General features: G+C 40.4%; 1 protein-coding gene across 1 annotated transcript; it reads left to right on the top strand.

Annotated features, from left to right (window-relative positions):
• The first annotated feature begins 3,119 nt into the window (after positions 1–3,119).
• On the top strand, positions 3,120–4,968 carry LOC142550072 (uncharacterized). Its single transcript, XM_075659312.1, has 4 exons — positions 3,120–3,540; positions 3,929–4,105; positions 4,148–4,389; positions 4,822–4,968. Exons 1-4 carry the CDS (start codon positions 3,120–3,122, stop codon positions 4,966–4,968), a joined length of 987 nt encoding a protein of 328 aa, XP_075515427.1.
• The last annotated feature ends 12,194 nt before the right edge of the window (positions 4,969–17,162 follow it).

The following is a 17,162-nucleotide window of genomic DNA, read 5'->3' as shown; positions in this document are numbered from 1 at the left end:
GAAGCAAGTGATATAAAGAATTCCATCTAGTTTCAATAGGAAGAGGAAATTTTTTTAAATTTAATTCTGGTTGATTCGACTTGTGTTTTTCAGTAACGACCATATCTTCTTTCACGTAATAATTTCCCACATAATTTGAATTTTTCTATTACAGTGGACATTTGCTCATCACAAGCACTTTTAACACATAAGTTGATAATATGACGCACATCTAACATGAAGCAAATTACCTTCTAAAATTTGTTTTAGTGAATCTTTAAGATATTCAATTGCAAGAGTATTGGCACTCGCATTATCTAACACTGTCGACATTATTTTATTTTGTATGCCATAAATCTTAACAACATTTAAAAGATATCTCGCTATAGTGTATGCATTGTGAGACGATTCTAAATGATCTAGCGCTGAAATTCTTTTTTGCATAGTCCAAGTTTCGTCAATCTAATGACATGTAACAACAAGATATGATTCATATTATAAATTAGTCCAATTATCAGTTGTGAAACTAAATCTACAAGAAATATTTGAAAGATGCGATTTTAGTGTTTCTTTGTATTCTTTATAAATATCAAAACAATATTTTTTAAGTGTGTGCCTAGAAATATTGTGAAAACTAGGTTGAATAGTACTAGTAAATTCAACAAAACCTTCTTGTTCAGCTATTATAAAAGGTTGACAACATTTGGTAACAAACTTTACGATGGCTTTCCAAGAAATATCTTTTGTAATTGTGAAGCTTTACCACTTGAATGATTAATTTGTTGTTGTGTTAGTTCCCTATGGAATGCTTTTTTTCAAAGTGCCGGTACCACTGGAACCACCACCCGTTTTATAAGAATACCTCGTTTTGAAAAAATTACAAACGGAAAAAGAGTTATTCGTACCTTGTTGTTTAATATCAAATTGATCCCAAACTTTGATTCGCTTTGCACGGGCTGTCGTTGTGCTCGTTGAAATTGTGTTGCTTGCTCGAGTAGACGATGGCGCCCTACATCTTTGTTGGGGAGTTCCATGGCTTCTTCATCCTCGTGGCCAGGTTCAACTTCATCAAAGTCGGGGATGTAGCCAAAATGTTCACCAAAGTCGGGAGCGTATTCGCCGCCACCACCACCACGACGGTTTGAAGATGATGCCATTGAAATTTGAATTATTCATATGAGTAAATAGCGAAATAATAAATAAATAATAATAAAAATAATACTGATTATAGATAAAATTATAACACAATTATTGAATATATTTGGAGAAATGATAGAAAAGAAAGATATTGATTGTAGAGAAATGAAAAGTTGAGAGAAAATTGATATGTGAAATATAAAAAATGACTTTTATTTATAGGTGATTTTGGGGGTTAAAAAAAATTATATTTGCAATTTGGCCCCCCAAATTGAAAAAAAATTGCACATTTCAGTAGCCGTCGAATGGTTACTGAAATGTGCAGTAGCCGTTGGTTGCAAAAATGCATCCGTTGGCCGAAAGGCCTTTTTTATTTTTTTTAAAAAAATTTCGGACACCGGGTATTGGGTCCGGTTCCAGAACCGGTCCGGAACCGGACCCGAAACCGGTTGAATCGATTCAGAAAATGCTGAGCCGGTTCAACCCACAAACCAATGGATTTTACACGGTTTAGGGTCCGGTTCTTTCATACCGAATCCGGTTCCGGGCTTAACGGACCGGTTCCGGGTCGGTTCCGGGTTGAACCGGTCTGTTAAGCATGCCTAGCCCTGAGCACAAATTTATGATATTTTAAATATTTATGCATCATGTTTACGATTTTTTTACGCAATTATGATAAATACTTGCATGCTTGGTTTTAAGGAAAAAGTTATGTTAATGCATGTTTTTATTAAGTGGTGATTATGAAGTTCTTTTTGAGGGATGATATTTAGTTGTGACTGACGATGTATATGTATACGATGGTATGAGATATGATGAGCTGAGGCCCGGGCTCAGTGGATGGGTAATACTGTCGCTGATGTCCTCTGCCATCCGGTACTGTAGTTACATGTAGATGGATCGATCGATAGAGCTGATACGATAGAGCTGATATGAAAGTCACAACTAATTAACTGAATTCAATTAAAAGAAAATGTATATGTTTATGATGACTTGAGATGACATAATTTGACACGTTATGATTTTACACGACACATTTAAGTTCATGAAATTTATGTTGAGTATGATATTTTTCACTGCTGTGTGCTACGTATATGTACTTGTTATTACTGGTACAGGTGTGTTGAGTCTTTAGACTCACTAGGCGTGTGTGATGCAGGTGAGCATTTTGAGCAGGAGACAGGAGGTGCTGAACTCTGAGTAGGCAGCCTTGGTGTGGTGACATAACCCGAGGACCGCACGTTTTTTTTCCGCATATTGAGTTATGAGTTTTGAGAGAAGTTAAACATTTTATACATTGAGGATATTGCGATTTTTACACGTTTACGTGTACGTTGATTTTGGATGACGTTAGTTAATTTTAAACTGTGCTACTTTTATTGGCAAAAAAATATGATTATTTTAAATGTTATTTTGTAGTTGCGAGCTTTTTTAAAAAATAAAAAATAAAAAATATTTTCGCACTTTTAAAACGAGTAGACGTTATTTTCGGTATAGAGCAAGGGTCCTATATAGGATTGTGCCACCGCAAGCTTCTGCCGCTCAGTCTTCAAGCCTCAAGTCTGTAAGCTTTATGTGTTAATGTTTAAAACGACTTACTGTTATCACCTGCATGCTATCATGAGTTACTGGAAATGTTTGACTGCTTTTACGCTATAAGGTTTATTGTTTTAAAAACTAGATTAATTGCATGAGAGGTTACGTTTTAAATTGGACTGTATTCAGATATGTCTCCTAGATGCGAGCCTAGGATGGACAGACAAGATGATATCCCTGAGGGTGGCAGAGGAACTCCACCACCACCATCGCCAGGGGACCCAGCTACCCGAGTCCTAGAGGGTATGGCTAGACTATTGGAGCAGGTACAGCAGGCTCCAAGACCACAGGTGGATGTTTTTGAGCAGTTCCGTAGGTTCAACCCGAAGGAGTTCGGGGGTACCACTGATCCATTCGTAGATGAGGGGTGAATCAGATCGCTGGAGCTTCACTTCGATTACCTTCAGATGAGGGATGGAGACCGGGCTAGGTGCGCCATTCATTTGCTGAGGGATGATGCGTCCCTATGGTGGGAGGGAGCCGCACATGCAGTGGATGTGGCTACTCTCACGTGGGCCAGATTCAGAGAGATGTTCTTCGGGAAGTATTTCCCAGCTGACGTCAGGGGCCGCCTGACGAGGGAGTTTATGAGCCTCCGGCAGGGGGATTTATCTGTGGCGGAGTTCATCCGCAAATTTGACAGGGGCTGCCATTTTGTGCCCATTATAGCAGGGGATGCCGCCCAGAAATTGAGGCATTTCCTGGATGGACTGAGACCTACTCTCCGTCAGGACATCATGCTGATGAGGCCGGCAGGTTATGATGAGGCCACTTCCTGCGCTTTTTCGGCAGAGCAGGCACTACGAGACATAGACTTTGAGATGCAGAGTAAGCAGGATCAGGCCTAGTCCAGTTCTCAGCCATATAAAAAATAGTATACGGGGCCGCCAGGGGCAGCAGAGGCCCCAAGGACAGGGAAGGATGCCGCAACAGCAGAGTCCTCCTCGGGCGCCTAAGCCAGATGATAGGGTGTCGTGCCCTCACTGCAGCAAGTTCCATTTTGGCGAGTGCAGGTAGGGAACCTTCAAGTGCTTTGTATGCGGATAGGAGGGCCATAAAGCAGCGGATTGCCCTAGGAACAAGGGCCCCACTAGCAGCCGGGCTTATGTGATGCACGCCGAGGAGGCGGAGGCAGCGCCAGACTCGACACTGATTACCGATAACCATTTTGTTTAAGATTTTAATTTTCGCATGATTGCTTGAGTTTAAGCATCAGTGTCTGTCATACCTCTCAGTGGGAAACCTTTGTTTTTGAGGCAGCTAGACATCACCAGTTCCCGCACGTCATTTCCTGCATGTGTGCGAGAAAGCTTATCAGGAGAGGCTCCAGGCGTTCTTAGCCAGCATCGTGTCAGTGTCAGAGCCAGTCAGTCAGAGGTTGGAGAATGTGGATGTAGTCAGTGAGTTCTCCAGTGTGTTCACTGACGATTTTTAGGCATTCTACTAGAGAGAGAGGTGGACTTCTCTATTGAGGTCATGCCGGGGACAGTGCCGATATCTAATGCACCCTACCGTTTAGCGCCTGTAGAGATGAAGGAGCTCAAGGATCAGATTCAGGATCTGCTAGACAAGGGTTTCATTGACCCTAGTTTTTCTCCCCGGGGCGCACCAATTCTTTTTGTTAAGAAGAAGGATGGTAGAATGCGACTGTGCATTGACTACAGAGAGCTGAACAGGGTCACAGTCAAGAATAAGTATCCGCTGTCGAGGATCGAGGACTTATTTGATCAGCTTCAGGGAGCCTCAGTGTTATCCAAGATAGACCTTCGATCCGGATACCATCAGCTGAAGGTGAGGGAGACAGATGTGGATAAGACAGCTTTCCGGACGCGTTACGGGCACTATGAGTTCTTGGTGATGCCCTTCGGTTTGACGAACGCACCAGCAATCTTCATGGATCTCATGAATCGCATGTTTCAGTCATTCTTGGATCAGTTCGTCATAGTCTTCATTGATGATATTATGATCTATTCGAAGATCAGGGAGGAGCACAATTATCATATGAGGATAGTATTGTAGACTCTACAGGATAGACGACTATTTGCCAAGTTCAACAAGTGTGAGTTCTGGCTTGACAGAGTGGCATTCTTGGGCCACATTGTATCTCAGGATGGCATAGAGGTTGACCCCACCAGAGTAGAGGCAGTCAGGGATTGGCCAGTTCCGAAGAGCATGACTGAGATCCGTAGTTTCTTGGGATTGGAAGGTTATTACAGGAAGTGTATCCAGGGCTCTCTTCTATTGCGGTGCCTATGACCGCCCTGACAAAGAAGAACTCCAAGTTTATCTGGGGACCTAAGTGTCAGGAGAGTTTTGACAGACTGAAGCAAGCATTGACCACAGCGCCAGTGCTAGATATGCCATCAGGGCAGGGAGAGTCTTTGGTCTATACAGATGCATCTCAGCTTGGGTTGGGCGCAGTTCTGATGCAGTAGGACAGAGTGATAGCCTATGCATCCAGACAGCTGAAGGTCCATTAGAAGAATTATCCGACTCATGACCTAGAGCTAGCAGCAGTGGTATTTGCCCTGAAGATCTGGAGACACTAGCTGTATGGGGAGAAGTGCAGGATTTTCATAGATCATAAGAGCCTGAAGTACTTCTTCACACAGAAGGAACTGAACATGCGACAGAGGAGATGGCTTGAGCTGATGAAGGACTATGATTGTGACATTAGCTACCATCCGGGTAAGGCTAATGTAGTTGCAGAGACCGCTAAAGGCTGAGATTCAGAGATTTGAGCTTACAGTTTATGCCAGGGGCGAGGCCACGAATCTTGCTACTCTGACGGTACAGCCGACACTGAGAGACAGAATCAGAGCAGGGCATACTTCTGACGAGCAGTTATAGAAGTGGAGACAGAGTGACGAGGCTAAGGGCTACAGACTGTATACAGTTGTTGATGGCATAGTTAGATATAGGGTCGCCTATGGGTTCCTGACAGTGATTCTCTTCGAGCAGATATCTTGAGTGAGGCCTACAACACCCCGTAATCCATCCATCCAGGGAGTACAAAGATGTGTAAGGATTTACATACTTTGTATTGGTGGTCGAGCATGAAGCAAGATATTCTACGATTCGTCTCCGAGTGTTTGACTTGTCAGCAGGTTAAGGCAGAGCATCAGAGACCTGCATGGAAGCTGAGACCACTCCCTATTCCCGAGTGAAAATGGGAAAATATTACTATAGACTTCATGACAGGGCTTCCGAGGATTACCGGGGGATACAATGCCATATCGGTGATTGTTGATCGGCTCACGAAATCATCTCATTTCTTACCGATCAGGAAGACATTCACCATGACTCAGTATGTAGAGTTGTACATCAGAGAGATAGTCAGACTGCACAGGATTCCGGTGTCCATCGTTTCAGACAGGGATCCAAGATTCACGTCTGCATTCTGGAAGAGTCTCCATCAGGCGTTGGGTACGAAGTTATTGTTCATTAGTTCTTTTCATCCTCAGACAGACGGTCAGTCAGAGAGAGTGATTCAGATTCTGGAAGACCTACTCTGGGCTTGCATAATCGACTTCCAGGGCAGCTAGGAGCCGAAGTTACCTCTTTTGGAGTTCACACACAATAACATTTATAAGGCATCGATAGGTATGGCTCCATATGAGGCATTGTACAGGAGAAAGTGTAGGTCACCGGTTTATTGGGATGAGGTAGGGGAGCGAGCAGAGTTGGATTCGGATATTGTCAGACAGACAACAGATTTAGTGGTCAGGATTAGAGACAGGATGAGGACTGCAAAGAGCCGTCAGAAGAGTTATGCTGATCAGAAGCGGCGAGATCTTGAGTTCGCAGTAGGGGATCATGTGTTCGTGAAGGTCGCATCGATAAAGGGTGTGATGAGGTTTGGGAAGAAGGGCAAGCTCAGCTCTTGTTTCATCGGACCCTTTGAGATCCTAGAGAGGTTTGAGACACTCGCGTTAAAAGTTGCTTTACCTCCGAATCTGCAGGAGTTCATAATGTGTTCCACGTCTCTATGTTGCGTAAGTACATGTCGAATCCTTCACATGTCCTAAAATATGAGCAACTTCAGCTGACACCGCACTTGTCATTCGAATAGAGACCCACTCAGATTTTGGACAGGCAGAAAAAGAGGCTCCGGAACAAGATGATCCAGATGGTCAAGGTCAAGTGGCTGAATCATTCCGAAGAGGAGGCTACTTGGGAGACCGAGACCTTGATGAAGAATCGCTACCCAGATTTATTCTGTAACGTACTGTACTTTTAAAATATTTTAAAATTTGTGAAAACATAAAAATTTTCTTAAATAAGTAGTAATCATTCAAATTGCAATAAAAATCATCTGCTCGTCTAAACTATTTGTGATAAAACAACCACAACCAACGTTTGCAAAAGCGCTTGTTTCAAAATTCATAAAGAATATCATAAGGAAATCAGAGTATTAAAATATCATCGTAGAATCTTAAAACATGGGCGGTACTCGGGTTTAGTCTCCTGCAGAGTCCTAGTCGGCTCATTGGTCCCCACCCCTCATCTCCTCAAAGTCTTCCTCACCTGCATCGACCAAGTCTAGTGAGTCTAAAGACTCAACATGTATAAACTGAAGATAACAAGTAATACGTAACAAAACCACATGCAACTTAAAAGTAGGACGTACATACATAAACTTGAACGTACTAACATAAACTTAGACGTGCCATCATCATAAAATTTTTCATAAACATATTGAATCATACATACTTGAACATGCATAACATCATCATTTTGCGTAGAGATGTTTCAAAGCAACTGACCCGTACATAAATGTGCCTGATCAGACTAAACAACAGTACTGGCACTACAACAAAATGGCTTTTCGCAGCGCGCAAAATCACTTTTTGCGGCGCACATTGCACGCTGCGAAGTTGAAAGCTGTTGAAAGTTCAAGATTTTCTGCGGCGTGCATGTGCACGCTGTTAATACTATTATCAACGACGTGCATATGTACGCCGTTAATACAAATATCCGCAGTGTGCAATGTACGCCGTTAATATTTATAAAACAACAAAATATTAGCGACGGTTGGCGACGGTTTAAAACCGACGACGTCATCGCTAAATTAGCAACAGTATTTAAATGTAGCGACGGTTATACATTTCACGACAGTAAAAAACCGTCGCTAAAATTTGCGCAAAAATAAAAAAAATACTTTTATAATTTAATAAATTTAAAAAAAAAATTACAATACAAATATGATAAATTAACTTATGATCTTAATTAATACTAAAAAAATTAACCAAAAATTGAAAAAAAAAATACCTAAATCGAAATTAAAATCGTATAAGAGAGAAAAATTTTAAGTGTTGTGAACTGGTGTGGAGGAAAGTGGAACGAAAATCTGATATTAATAGACAATTTGCGACTATTAGCGACAGTTTTCCATTAATAGCGATGGTTGTAATATAATTGTCGCTAAAAGCGAAGGCGTTTTATTAAACCGTCGCCGATTACCGTCGCCGAGTTTAAATCGGCGATGGTTTATTGAAAACCGTCGCAAAATTTAAATCGCCGATGGTTTATTATAAAACGTCGCTAAATATAGCACCGGTTTATAAACCGTCGCAACTTTTAAATTAGCGACGGTTTCACCAGAACCGTCGCTAATTTAAAAATTCGCACCCATTTTCCGCAGCGTGCCAATAAATGCATGCCGTAAATAATACTATTGACGGTGTGCGATTAATGTACGCCGTTAATGTTTAAACACGATTTTTTTTTAAAAAAAATAATTTACTTTTAACAGCGCACATAAACATGCACGTTGTTAATAATACTATTAACGGCGTACCTTTATCTTGCGCTACAAAAATTGTATAGGTTATTAACAGCACACATAAATGCATGCTGCGGATATTACTATCTGCAGCGTGTTTTAATGCACGCCGTTATTTCTGTCAATCGCAACAATATTAACAGCGCACATATGGGTGCACGCCGTTAAAAGTACTATTCGCAGCATGCTTTTAATGCACGTTGTTGATGACATGCTGCGGAAAATCATTTTTCTTGTAGTGTGGGCTGGCAGAGAAAATCCACTACCACATACATGAGATCACCGGTCATGCTTTACGCGTGGATTGGTCCCTGATCATGCTTTACCGCTTTCCAATCCTATTCTAAACCTGGTCATGCTTTACCGGGCTGGAGAGGTCCTCGGCCACGTTCACCGACTTCCAAACCCATTCATAATTTGTCACCAGACATTTAGCATACCTCAAAAACATAAAACATATTTTCCTTTACACGTCAAACATACCTACATGGCGTTGAGGGATTCGTTGGATCTCGCTTGGGGCCATTATTGCACATACTAATATGAGTTCAAGCACTTATCTTTCATAAATTAGACGTATTAATCATGCTCACCCTCAAAAAGGACAAATTTCTTATGACTTTCTAAACCTCTCGGTACTAGACCTCGTTTAATCATCGTACTAAACCATGACATCAAAACCCAAAACAAATCCCAATAGTTTCCCAAACATGGAGGACACGGACCCCGTGTGCACATCCGGGTCTGGGTCCATGTAGCCTCTGCAACTTAACCTACGAAATTAACAAAGGAACGGACCCCTGTCGAGGTCCGGCTCCGGGTCCGTGTAGACACTGAAATTTCACACCACAAAAGAAACAAGGGCATGGACCCCGTGTCAGGATCCGTCTACGGGTTCGTGTAGACTCTGAAAAATTGTACCCAACGAAAATCATTACACTTGTGGCTTAATCCTCCTAACTCAATCGTGCGGGCCGTGAACCAACACCTCAAGACCCATCCTAGGATGCTAAGACAATGATTCAAACTCCCCGAACGCCTCAAACAACGATAAAAATCATATAACGCAACTCAAACCTTGAACATGCCATTTTGACACCAAAATACTTCCTATGACTTCTAGTGCAACCAAGTCTCTATCGACAAGAAATGAAGCACCAAAAATCCTCCCAACATCATTCTAACAATACTTAAACACAGCAGCAATCATCCAACTGTTCCCAACAAAGCCTGCAACAAGAACACATCAAGAACACATTTTTCAGAAAAATTACAGTTTGAGTAGTCCTACAAAAACAATCATAACTAACTTGTTTCTTGTCCAAAATTACGAATTTACTGTCAAATCGAAGGTATCAAAAAGTACTACATTTAATATGTTGAAAGTTTTTTCACAAAATCGACTGTAAAGTCGTAGTATTTAAAATGACAATAAATTTCGAGTTTCCAGATCTAAAATCGTTTCAAAATCAATCCAACCAATTTTGGCTCAAACTTTGTACAACATACATGAATTTTTACACATAATAAACATAAAAACATATACTATGACGAGATTGATGCATAAATAAAAGAATATACATGCATTTTGGTATTTAAAATTACCGAACAGATGCTGCCGAAGCGGGAAGGATGCGAGGGTTGATCCGGGACGATGTGTCACGATTTTCTTGCTACGAAATGGACGAAAATTGCTTGACAAATACAAAGGAGAGGGGCGGCTGCTCTTGCTCTAAGAACCCTAGGTTTCGCTCTCAAAAATTTGAAATGAAAGTAAAGGAAAAATGTGTGTGTGTGTCGTGTAGGTGTGTGTTAAAGTGTGTGTGGGTGTGTTTTGAAGGTAATTAGGGGTAATTATGTGCTTAATTAATAATTAACAAATTTTTAAAATACTAACCTTCCTCTATCTTAAAAAAAATCTCTTAATTTAAAATAAGATATACAAGTGATAAATCTTTAAAATTTTAAAGTCATAAAATCACCTAATAATTAAATTAGGCTTTAAAAATGATAAAACTAAATAAATCATTTAAAAATGACATTTTCTTGGACTTGGAATAAAATACCACATTTTAAAATCACAAAAATCATCGCCGGTCTCTTTTCCTCGATCCCGCATCAAATAATCGTCTGAAACATTAAACTCGGGAAAACATATTAACGTGCATCACCTAAACATAAATAATTTAAAATAATACATTTAAATAAATTATTCATCTCTAAAATCATTTTAAACTTAAATAAATAATTTAACAATTAAATAAATTCATGGATTTTACGTGTACTGAATTTGGGCTCTACAATTCCTTCTCAACTTAAATAAATTTCATCCTCGAAATTAAGTTTTACCATACAGTTCCGGGTAGCGATTCCTCTGATCTACCTCGGTCTCCCAAGTGGCTTCCTCCACTGATTGATTCAGTCACCGGACTTTGACTGTAACGTACCGTACTTTTTTCCTCTTAAAACTTGCGGAAAAATAAAAATTTTCTTGATTATAAAATAACTCTCAATTTCGATTTAAAATAAAATGTACGTCTCCAAAAGTGGTTGCAACAAAAGATCTAAAAATAAAGTTCACCAAAAGCATATGATTAAAATCCATAACTAGTAACATAAATCAGAGTATTTTGATCATTTCAAAAAGCTTAAAACATGGCGGTCCTCGGGTTTAGCCTCCCGCTCAGTCCAAGCCAGCTCCTTGGTCCCCACCTCTAGTCTCCAAGTCATCCTCACCTGCATCGATCAAGTCTAGTGAGTCTAAAGACTCAACACGTATAAACTGAAAGTAACGAGTAATACGTAATAAAACCACATGCAACTTTAAAATAGAGCGTACATACATGAACTTGAACTTGCACTTAAACTTGAACTTGCATACGTACATACATAGACGTGCCATAAACATTAAACTTTTCTTAAACGTGCTGGCACACTTGAACATACATAACTTCATCATTTTGCGTAGAGGCATGTTTCAAAGCAAGTGACCCATACATAAATCGCCTGATCAAACTAAACCACTATACTGGGCCGACAAGGAAAAATCCACTGCCACATACATGAGATCCCCGTTCATGCTTTAACGGGGTGGATTGGTCCCCGGTCATGCTTTACCGCTTTCCAATCCCATACATAATTGGTCACAAGACATTTAGCATACCTCAAAAACTTGAAAGTATTTTTTTTGCACGTCAAACATACTTACTTGGCGTTGAGGGGTTCGTTGGATCTCGCTTGGGGCCACTGCTGTAACATACTAACAAGAGTTCAAGCACTTAATTTCCATACATAGACATAATGATCGTGCTCACCACCCAAAATGGCAATTTTCTTATGACGTTCTAAATCGCTTTGGATTTGATCTCCTTTAATCATTGTACTTAGCCATGACATCAACTCCCGGAATAAATCCTATCATGATGTGTGAACATTTCCCAAAACATAGAAGACATGAGCCTAAAATAGTGTTTTAAAAAGTCATGGACGAGCGCCTAGGCGCTAGCAATGCCACAGGCCAAGCGCTGCGGTGCCACAAAGGCAGCGCCGCGGCGCCAGGCTTGCGCAGAACGGGCACTGCGACGCTCCCTGGCGAGCGCTTCGGTGCTAATCCTGCGCACAACCAACCCAAAATAACACATTTTGATGCAGTTTTAAAAGTCACTCTTAAACGACTCGAACCGATGCAACGAGAATCATCTTAGGATGCTATGACAAGGATTCAACTCAAACAAATGTCCCCAAACCAACGACGCACAACAACCACGCAACATAATCCATAAACATGAATTTTGACACCAAAATTCTTTATACGACTTCTAATGTAACCAAGTGCCTATCGACCCAAGCCGAAGCACCAAACATCAACCCCACATCATACTCACCATGCTTAAATGCAGTAGCAGTCATCCAATGTTCCCAACGAAGCCTGCAACAAATAAACTTCAAGGATACATCAATAACAAAATTTTCAGAAAATGCAGCTTGAGCAGTCTCACGAAAACGGTCATAACTCACTCAATTGTCATCCAAATATTTCGAATTTTATATCAAATCGAAGGTATCAAAAAGTTATACGTTTCAGATGTTGAAAACTTTCCCAAATTATCGACTGAAAAATCGCAGATTTCAAAATACAGTGAAAAACGAAATTCTAGATCTAATATTTATTTCAAAACTGATCCAACCAATTTTCTGCTCAAACTATGAACCTTATACATGAATTTTACGCATAATAAACATCAACATAAATACTATAACAAGATCGATGCAGAAACGAAAGAATATACATGCCTTTTGATATTTAAAACTCACGATACGGCGATACGAAGCGGAGACGGAGCGAGGCTTGATCCGGGACCAACGTGGCACTATTTTCTTGCAATAAAAATCACCGAAAACTTGCTGGAAATTCAAAAGGGAGGGGCGGCTGCTCTAAGGTTGAGGAACCCTAGGTTTTTGCTCTCCAAAATATAAAAGATCTGAAAATAAAATGTGTAGGTGTGTGTTGTGTGTTTTGGTGTGTGTAAAAACGTGTAAGTGTGTGTGAGTTTGTGAAACGTGTGTGTTTTAATTAGGAGAATTTATTGCTAAAATAACTAATTAAAATGCTAATAAAAGGTTAACTCACACTAATTTTAAACAAACTCCTCAATTAAAATAAATACACCATAATTTTATAAAATTTTTCTTTTTAATGCATAAGGCCAACTTTAAAAGTTTCAAAATTCTAAACTCACTAAATACATAATTTAGGCTTTAAAATGCTGAAACTTATTAAATTAATTAATATGCCCCAACCTTAACTTAAAAATAAAATACCAAATTTTAAAATTGTCAAAATCTTCACCGGTCTACTTTTCTCGATCATGCATCTAATAATCGTCTGAAATATGAAACTCGATAAAACAGTTAATGTGCATCACATAATAATTAAAATAATGCAATTTAAATAAATCATGCATCACTAAAAATAATTTTAAATTTAAATAAATGATTTAAAAATTAAATAAATGCATGGGTTTTACGTGTACTGATTTTGGGCACTACAGTTCCTCCCCCACTTATATAAATTTCGTCCTCGAAATTAACTCTTACCGAACAACTCCGGGTAGCGATTTCTCATCTTTGCTTCGGTCTCCCAAGTGGCCTCCTCCACTGATTAATTTTGCCACCTGACTTTGACCAACTTGGTCACCTTGTTCCATAGTCTCCGCTCCTGTCTGTCTAGGATCCGGACAGGTCTTTCCTCATATGACAGATCTGGAGCAAGCTGCAACGGTTCATAGCTCAAAACATGCGAAGGATTAACTAGATACTTCCTCAACATCGAGACATGGAACACATTGTGTACCCCGGCCATATTCGGCGGAAGGGCAACACGATAAGCTAGAGTCCCAACTCTGTCAAGAATCTCAAATGGCCCAATAAGCCTCGGACTCAGCTTGCCTCTTTTCCCAAATCTCATAACACCCTTCATGGGTGCTATCTTTACAAAGACGTGATCACCTATGGCAAACTCTAGATCCCTTCTCCTCTTGTCAGCATAACTCTTTTGACGACTCTGTGCGTTCTTCATCCTGTCTCGGATCTTGACTACCACATCTGCAGTCTGCTGAACAATCTCTGGACCAAGCTCTGACCTCTGCTCGACTTCATCCCAATGAATAGGTGATCTGCACTTCCGTCAATACAATGCCTCATAGGGAGCCATACCTATAGATGCTTGGAAGCTGTTATTGTATGTAAACTCCACCTTAGATTCCCAAGTCCCCCGGAAATCGATCATACAGGCTCGCAATAGATCCTCCAAATTCTGAATCACTCGCTCAGACTGGCCATCTGTTTGGGGGTGAAAAGCTGTACTGAAAAGCAACTTCGTCCCCATGGCTGCATGCAAACTCTTCCAAAAGGACGATGTAAACCTCGGGTCCATGTCGGACACAATGGAAGCTGGGATTCCGTGCAATCGGATTATCTCCCGGATATAGAGTTCCGCATACTTCTTCATGGATAAAGTCATCCTCACTGGCAAGAAGTGTGCCGACTTAGTAAGTCGATCCACTATAACCCAAATAGCATTGGATCCCCTGAGTGACCTCGGCAACCCAACAACGAAGTCCATGGTGATATTCTCTCATTTCCACTCGGGGATAGGGAGTAGCTTAAGCATCCCTGCTGGCCTCTGATGCTCTGCCTTCACCTGCTGACAAGTAAGACATTCAGACACAAACCGACGGATGTCTCTCTTCATACCTGGCCACCAATACAAAATCTGCAGATCCTTGTACATCTTGGTACCTCCTGGATGAATAGAATACGGAGATGCGTGTTCCTCTGTCAGAATATCCTCTCTGATCGAATCAACACTAGGCAACCAAATTCTACCTCTGTATCTCACGATACCATCAGACACTGTGTAGAGTACACTGCCCTTGGCTTCATCCTTCAGTATCCATTTCTGTAACTTCACGTCTGAAGGCAGACCTGCACGGATTCATTCTAGCAAAGAGAACTGGACTGTCAGATTAGACAGTTTAGGAGCTCTGCTCTTATGATAAACCTCTAACCCAAATATCTGAATCTCTGACTGAAGAGATCTCTGCACTGACAACTGTGCTACGACTGCAACTTTTCTGCTCAAGGCATCTGCCACAACATTAGCTTTTTTCTGGATGGTAGCTAATCTCGCAATTGTAGTCTTTTACTAACTCTTATCATCGTCTTTGTCTCATATTCAGTTCTTTCTGCCTGAAGAAATACTTGAGACTCTTTTGATCAGTAAATATCTGGCATTTCTCGTCGTACAATTAATGTCTCCATATTTTCAACGTAAAGACAATGGCAGCTAACTCAAGGTCATGGGTCAGGTAGTTTTTCTCATGCGCTTTCAACTGCCTGGAAGCATAAGCTATAAACCGACCATGCTGCATCAACACTGCGCCTAATCCGAGCTTAGATGCATCGGTGTATAACACAAAATCTCCTTTCCCTGATGACATGGCTAACACTGACGCTGAAATAAGAGCTTTCTCCAAGGTATCAAAGCTCTTCTGACATTCATCACTCCACACAAATTTAGCATTCTTCTTGGTCAGTGAAGTTAGCAGCACTGCTATCGATGAAAACCCTTGAATAAACTTACGGTAGTAACCTGCTAAACCCAAAAAACTGCGGATCTCTGAAGCGTTCTTCGGTTCAACCCATCCCTTAACTGCTATTACCTTTGCTGGATCCACCTCGATACCCCTACTAGATATTACGTGACCCAAAAACGCTACCTTCTCCAACTAGAATTCTCACTAAATTTTGCAAACAACTTGTGTCTCTGCAAAATCTGCATTTGCAACATTGTACTCAAATGCTGAACGTGCTCCTCATGGCTCTTCGAGTAGATAAGAATGTCGTCAATGAACACTATGACGAACTGATCTAGGTAGGGCTAAAATACTCGGTTCATCAAGTCCGTAATGTCCATATCTAGTCCTGAAGGTTGTCTTAGTTTTACTTCATTATGACCTCGAATTCTGAATTTTCTCTCAATTCCCAATATTAGAAATGGAGGTTCAAACTTATCATATCTTACTTTCCTTATACTATACCCGTAATGTTCATCGATCTATTACCTTAGCATTTATGCAGTTCAACATAAGAAATCTTAGCACCAAAAGTTACTGATCAACTTCTATCATTGGTACTACACTCAAAAGTTAAACCTTATCTTAACCCCGTAATAATATTGACCTACGATCCTTAAATCGAATCTTTACCTTACAACACCAACTTAGCTATTTATAAGTACATCCCAAATAAAGATTGTTGTTAATCTTAAATTTCGAGTAACATTAATCCATAAAACCCCAAAATATACAATATCGATATTCTGCTTAGATAATAAAACCTTCCTAGCATCAAAAACATGCTTAAACTATTTCCTTCCCAATTACATTATAGTTGAGGTCTAAGACACTTAAACCTTCCTCATTGGAACGAATGTCACACTTTGACGTATCCTCAATACTTAATTTATTCTAACATATAAAGCTTAATAAGTTTCCCCCTGTTAATGATGGACTAATTCTAATAAATCAACTTCACTTATAACCCACAGAATTCTAGAATCTTCATATAAAGATTTTAGATTTCTTACTCGATAAAAATCTTAATATTCGACCATTGGTAACCTATGTTGAATACAACTACTTCCCTTTTGTTTTTATTTCACCCAATATCCCCGTATGGTCATTAGATAAACTAATTCCAGTACTCATATCCTCTTAATCCTAAGTTTCTTAATGAATTACAAAGATTCCTCAAAACAAAGTGCCTGATAGGGCCTCTTGCCGCGCCTATCGACCTCAATGTCCCTCTGGTCCTGCCCTGCCGCCAAAGCCCTAGACACGGCAATTGTATAAGTCGTAGAACCAGCAACCCTGACACCACGGCGTAAGATCGACCACAAACAATCCATAAAATGCCTCAGATTCTCCCAGGCATCGTTAGCAATTAGGGGCACAAAGTGACACCCCCTCTCAAACTCCCTGACGAAGTCTGCCACGCTGCTGTCTTCCTATCGCAGCGACATGAACTCCCTGGTCAGGCGGGAGCGTATTTCTTCACTGAAGTACTTGGAGTAGAAAACCTCCTTGAAGCCATTCCACGTCAC

This window comes from Primulina tabacum, chromosome 6 (assembly GCF_025594145.1).
Source record: "Primulina tabacum isolate GXHZ01 chromosome 6, ASM2559414v2, whole genome shotgun sequence".
Classification (NCBI taxonomy): domain Eukaryota; kingdom Viridiplantae; phylum Streptophyta; class Magnoliopsida; order Lamiales; family Gesneriaceae; genus Primulina; species Primulina tabacum.
Note: the sequence above shows the minus strand (reverse complement) of the source record. Positions and strands in the feature narration are given on the sequence as shown.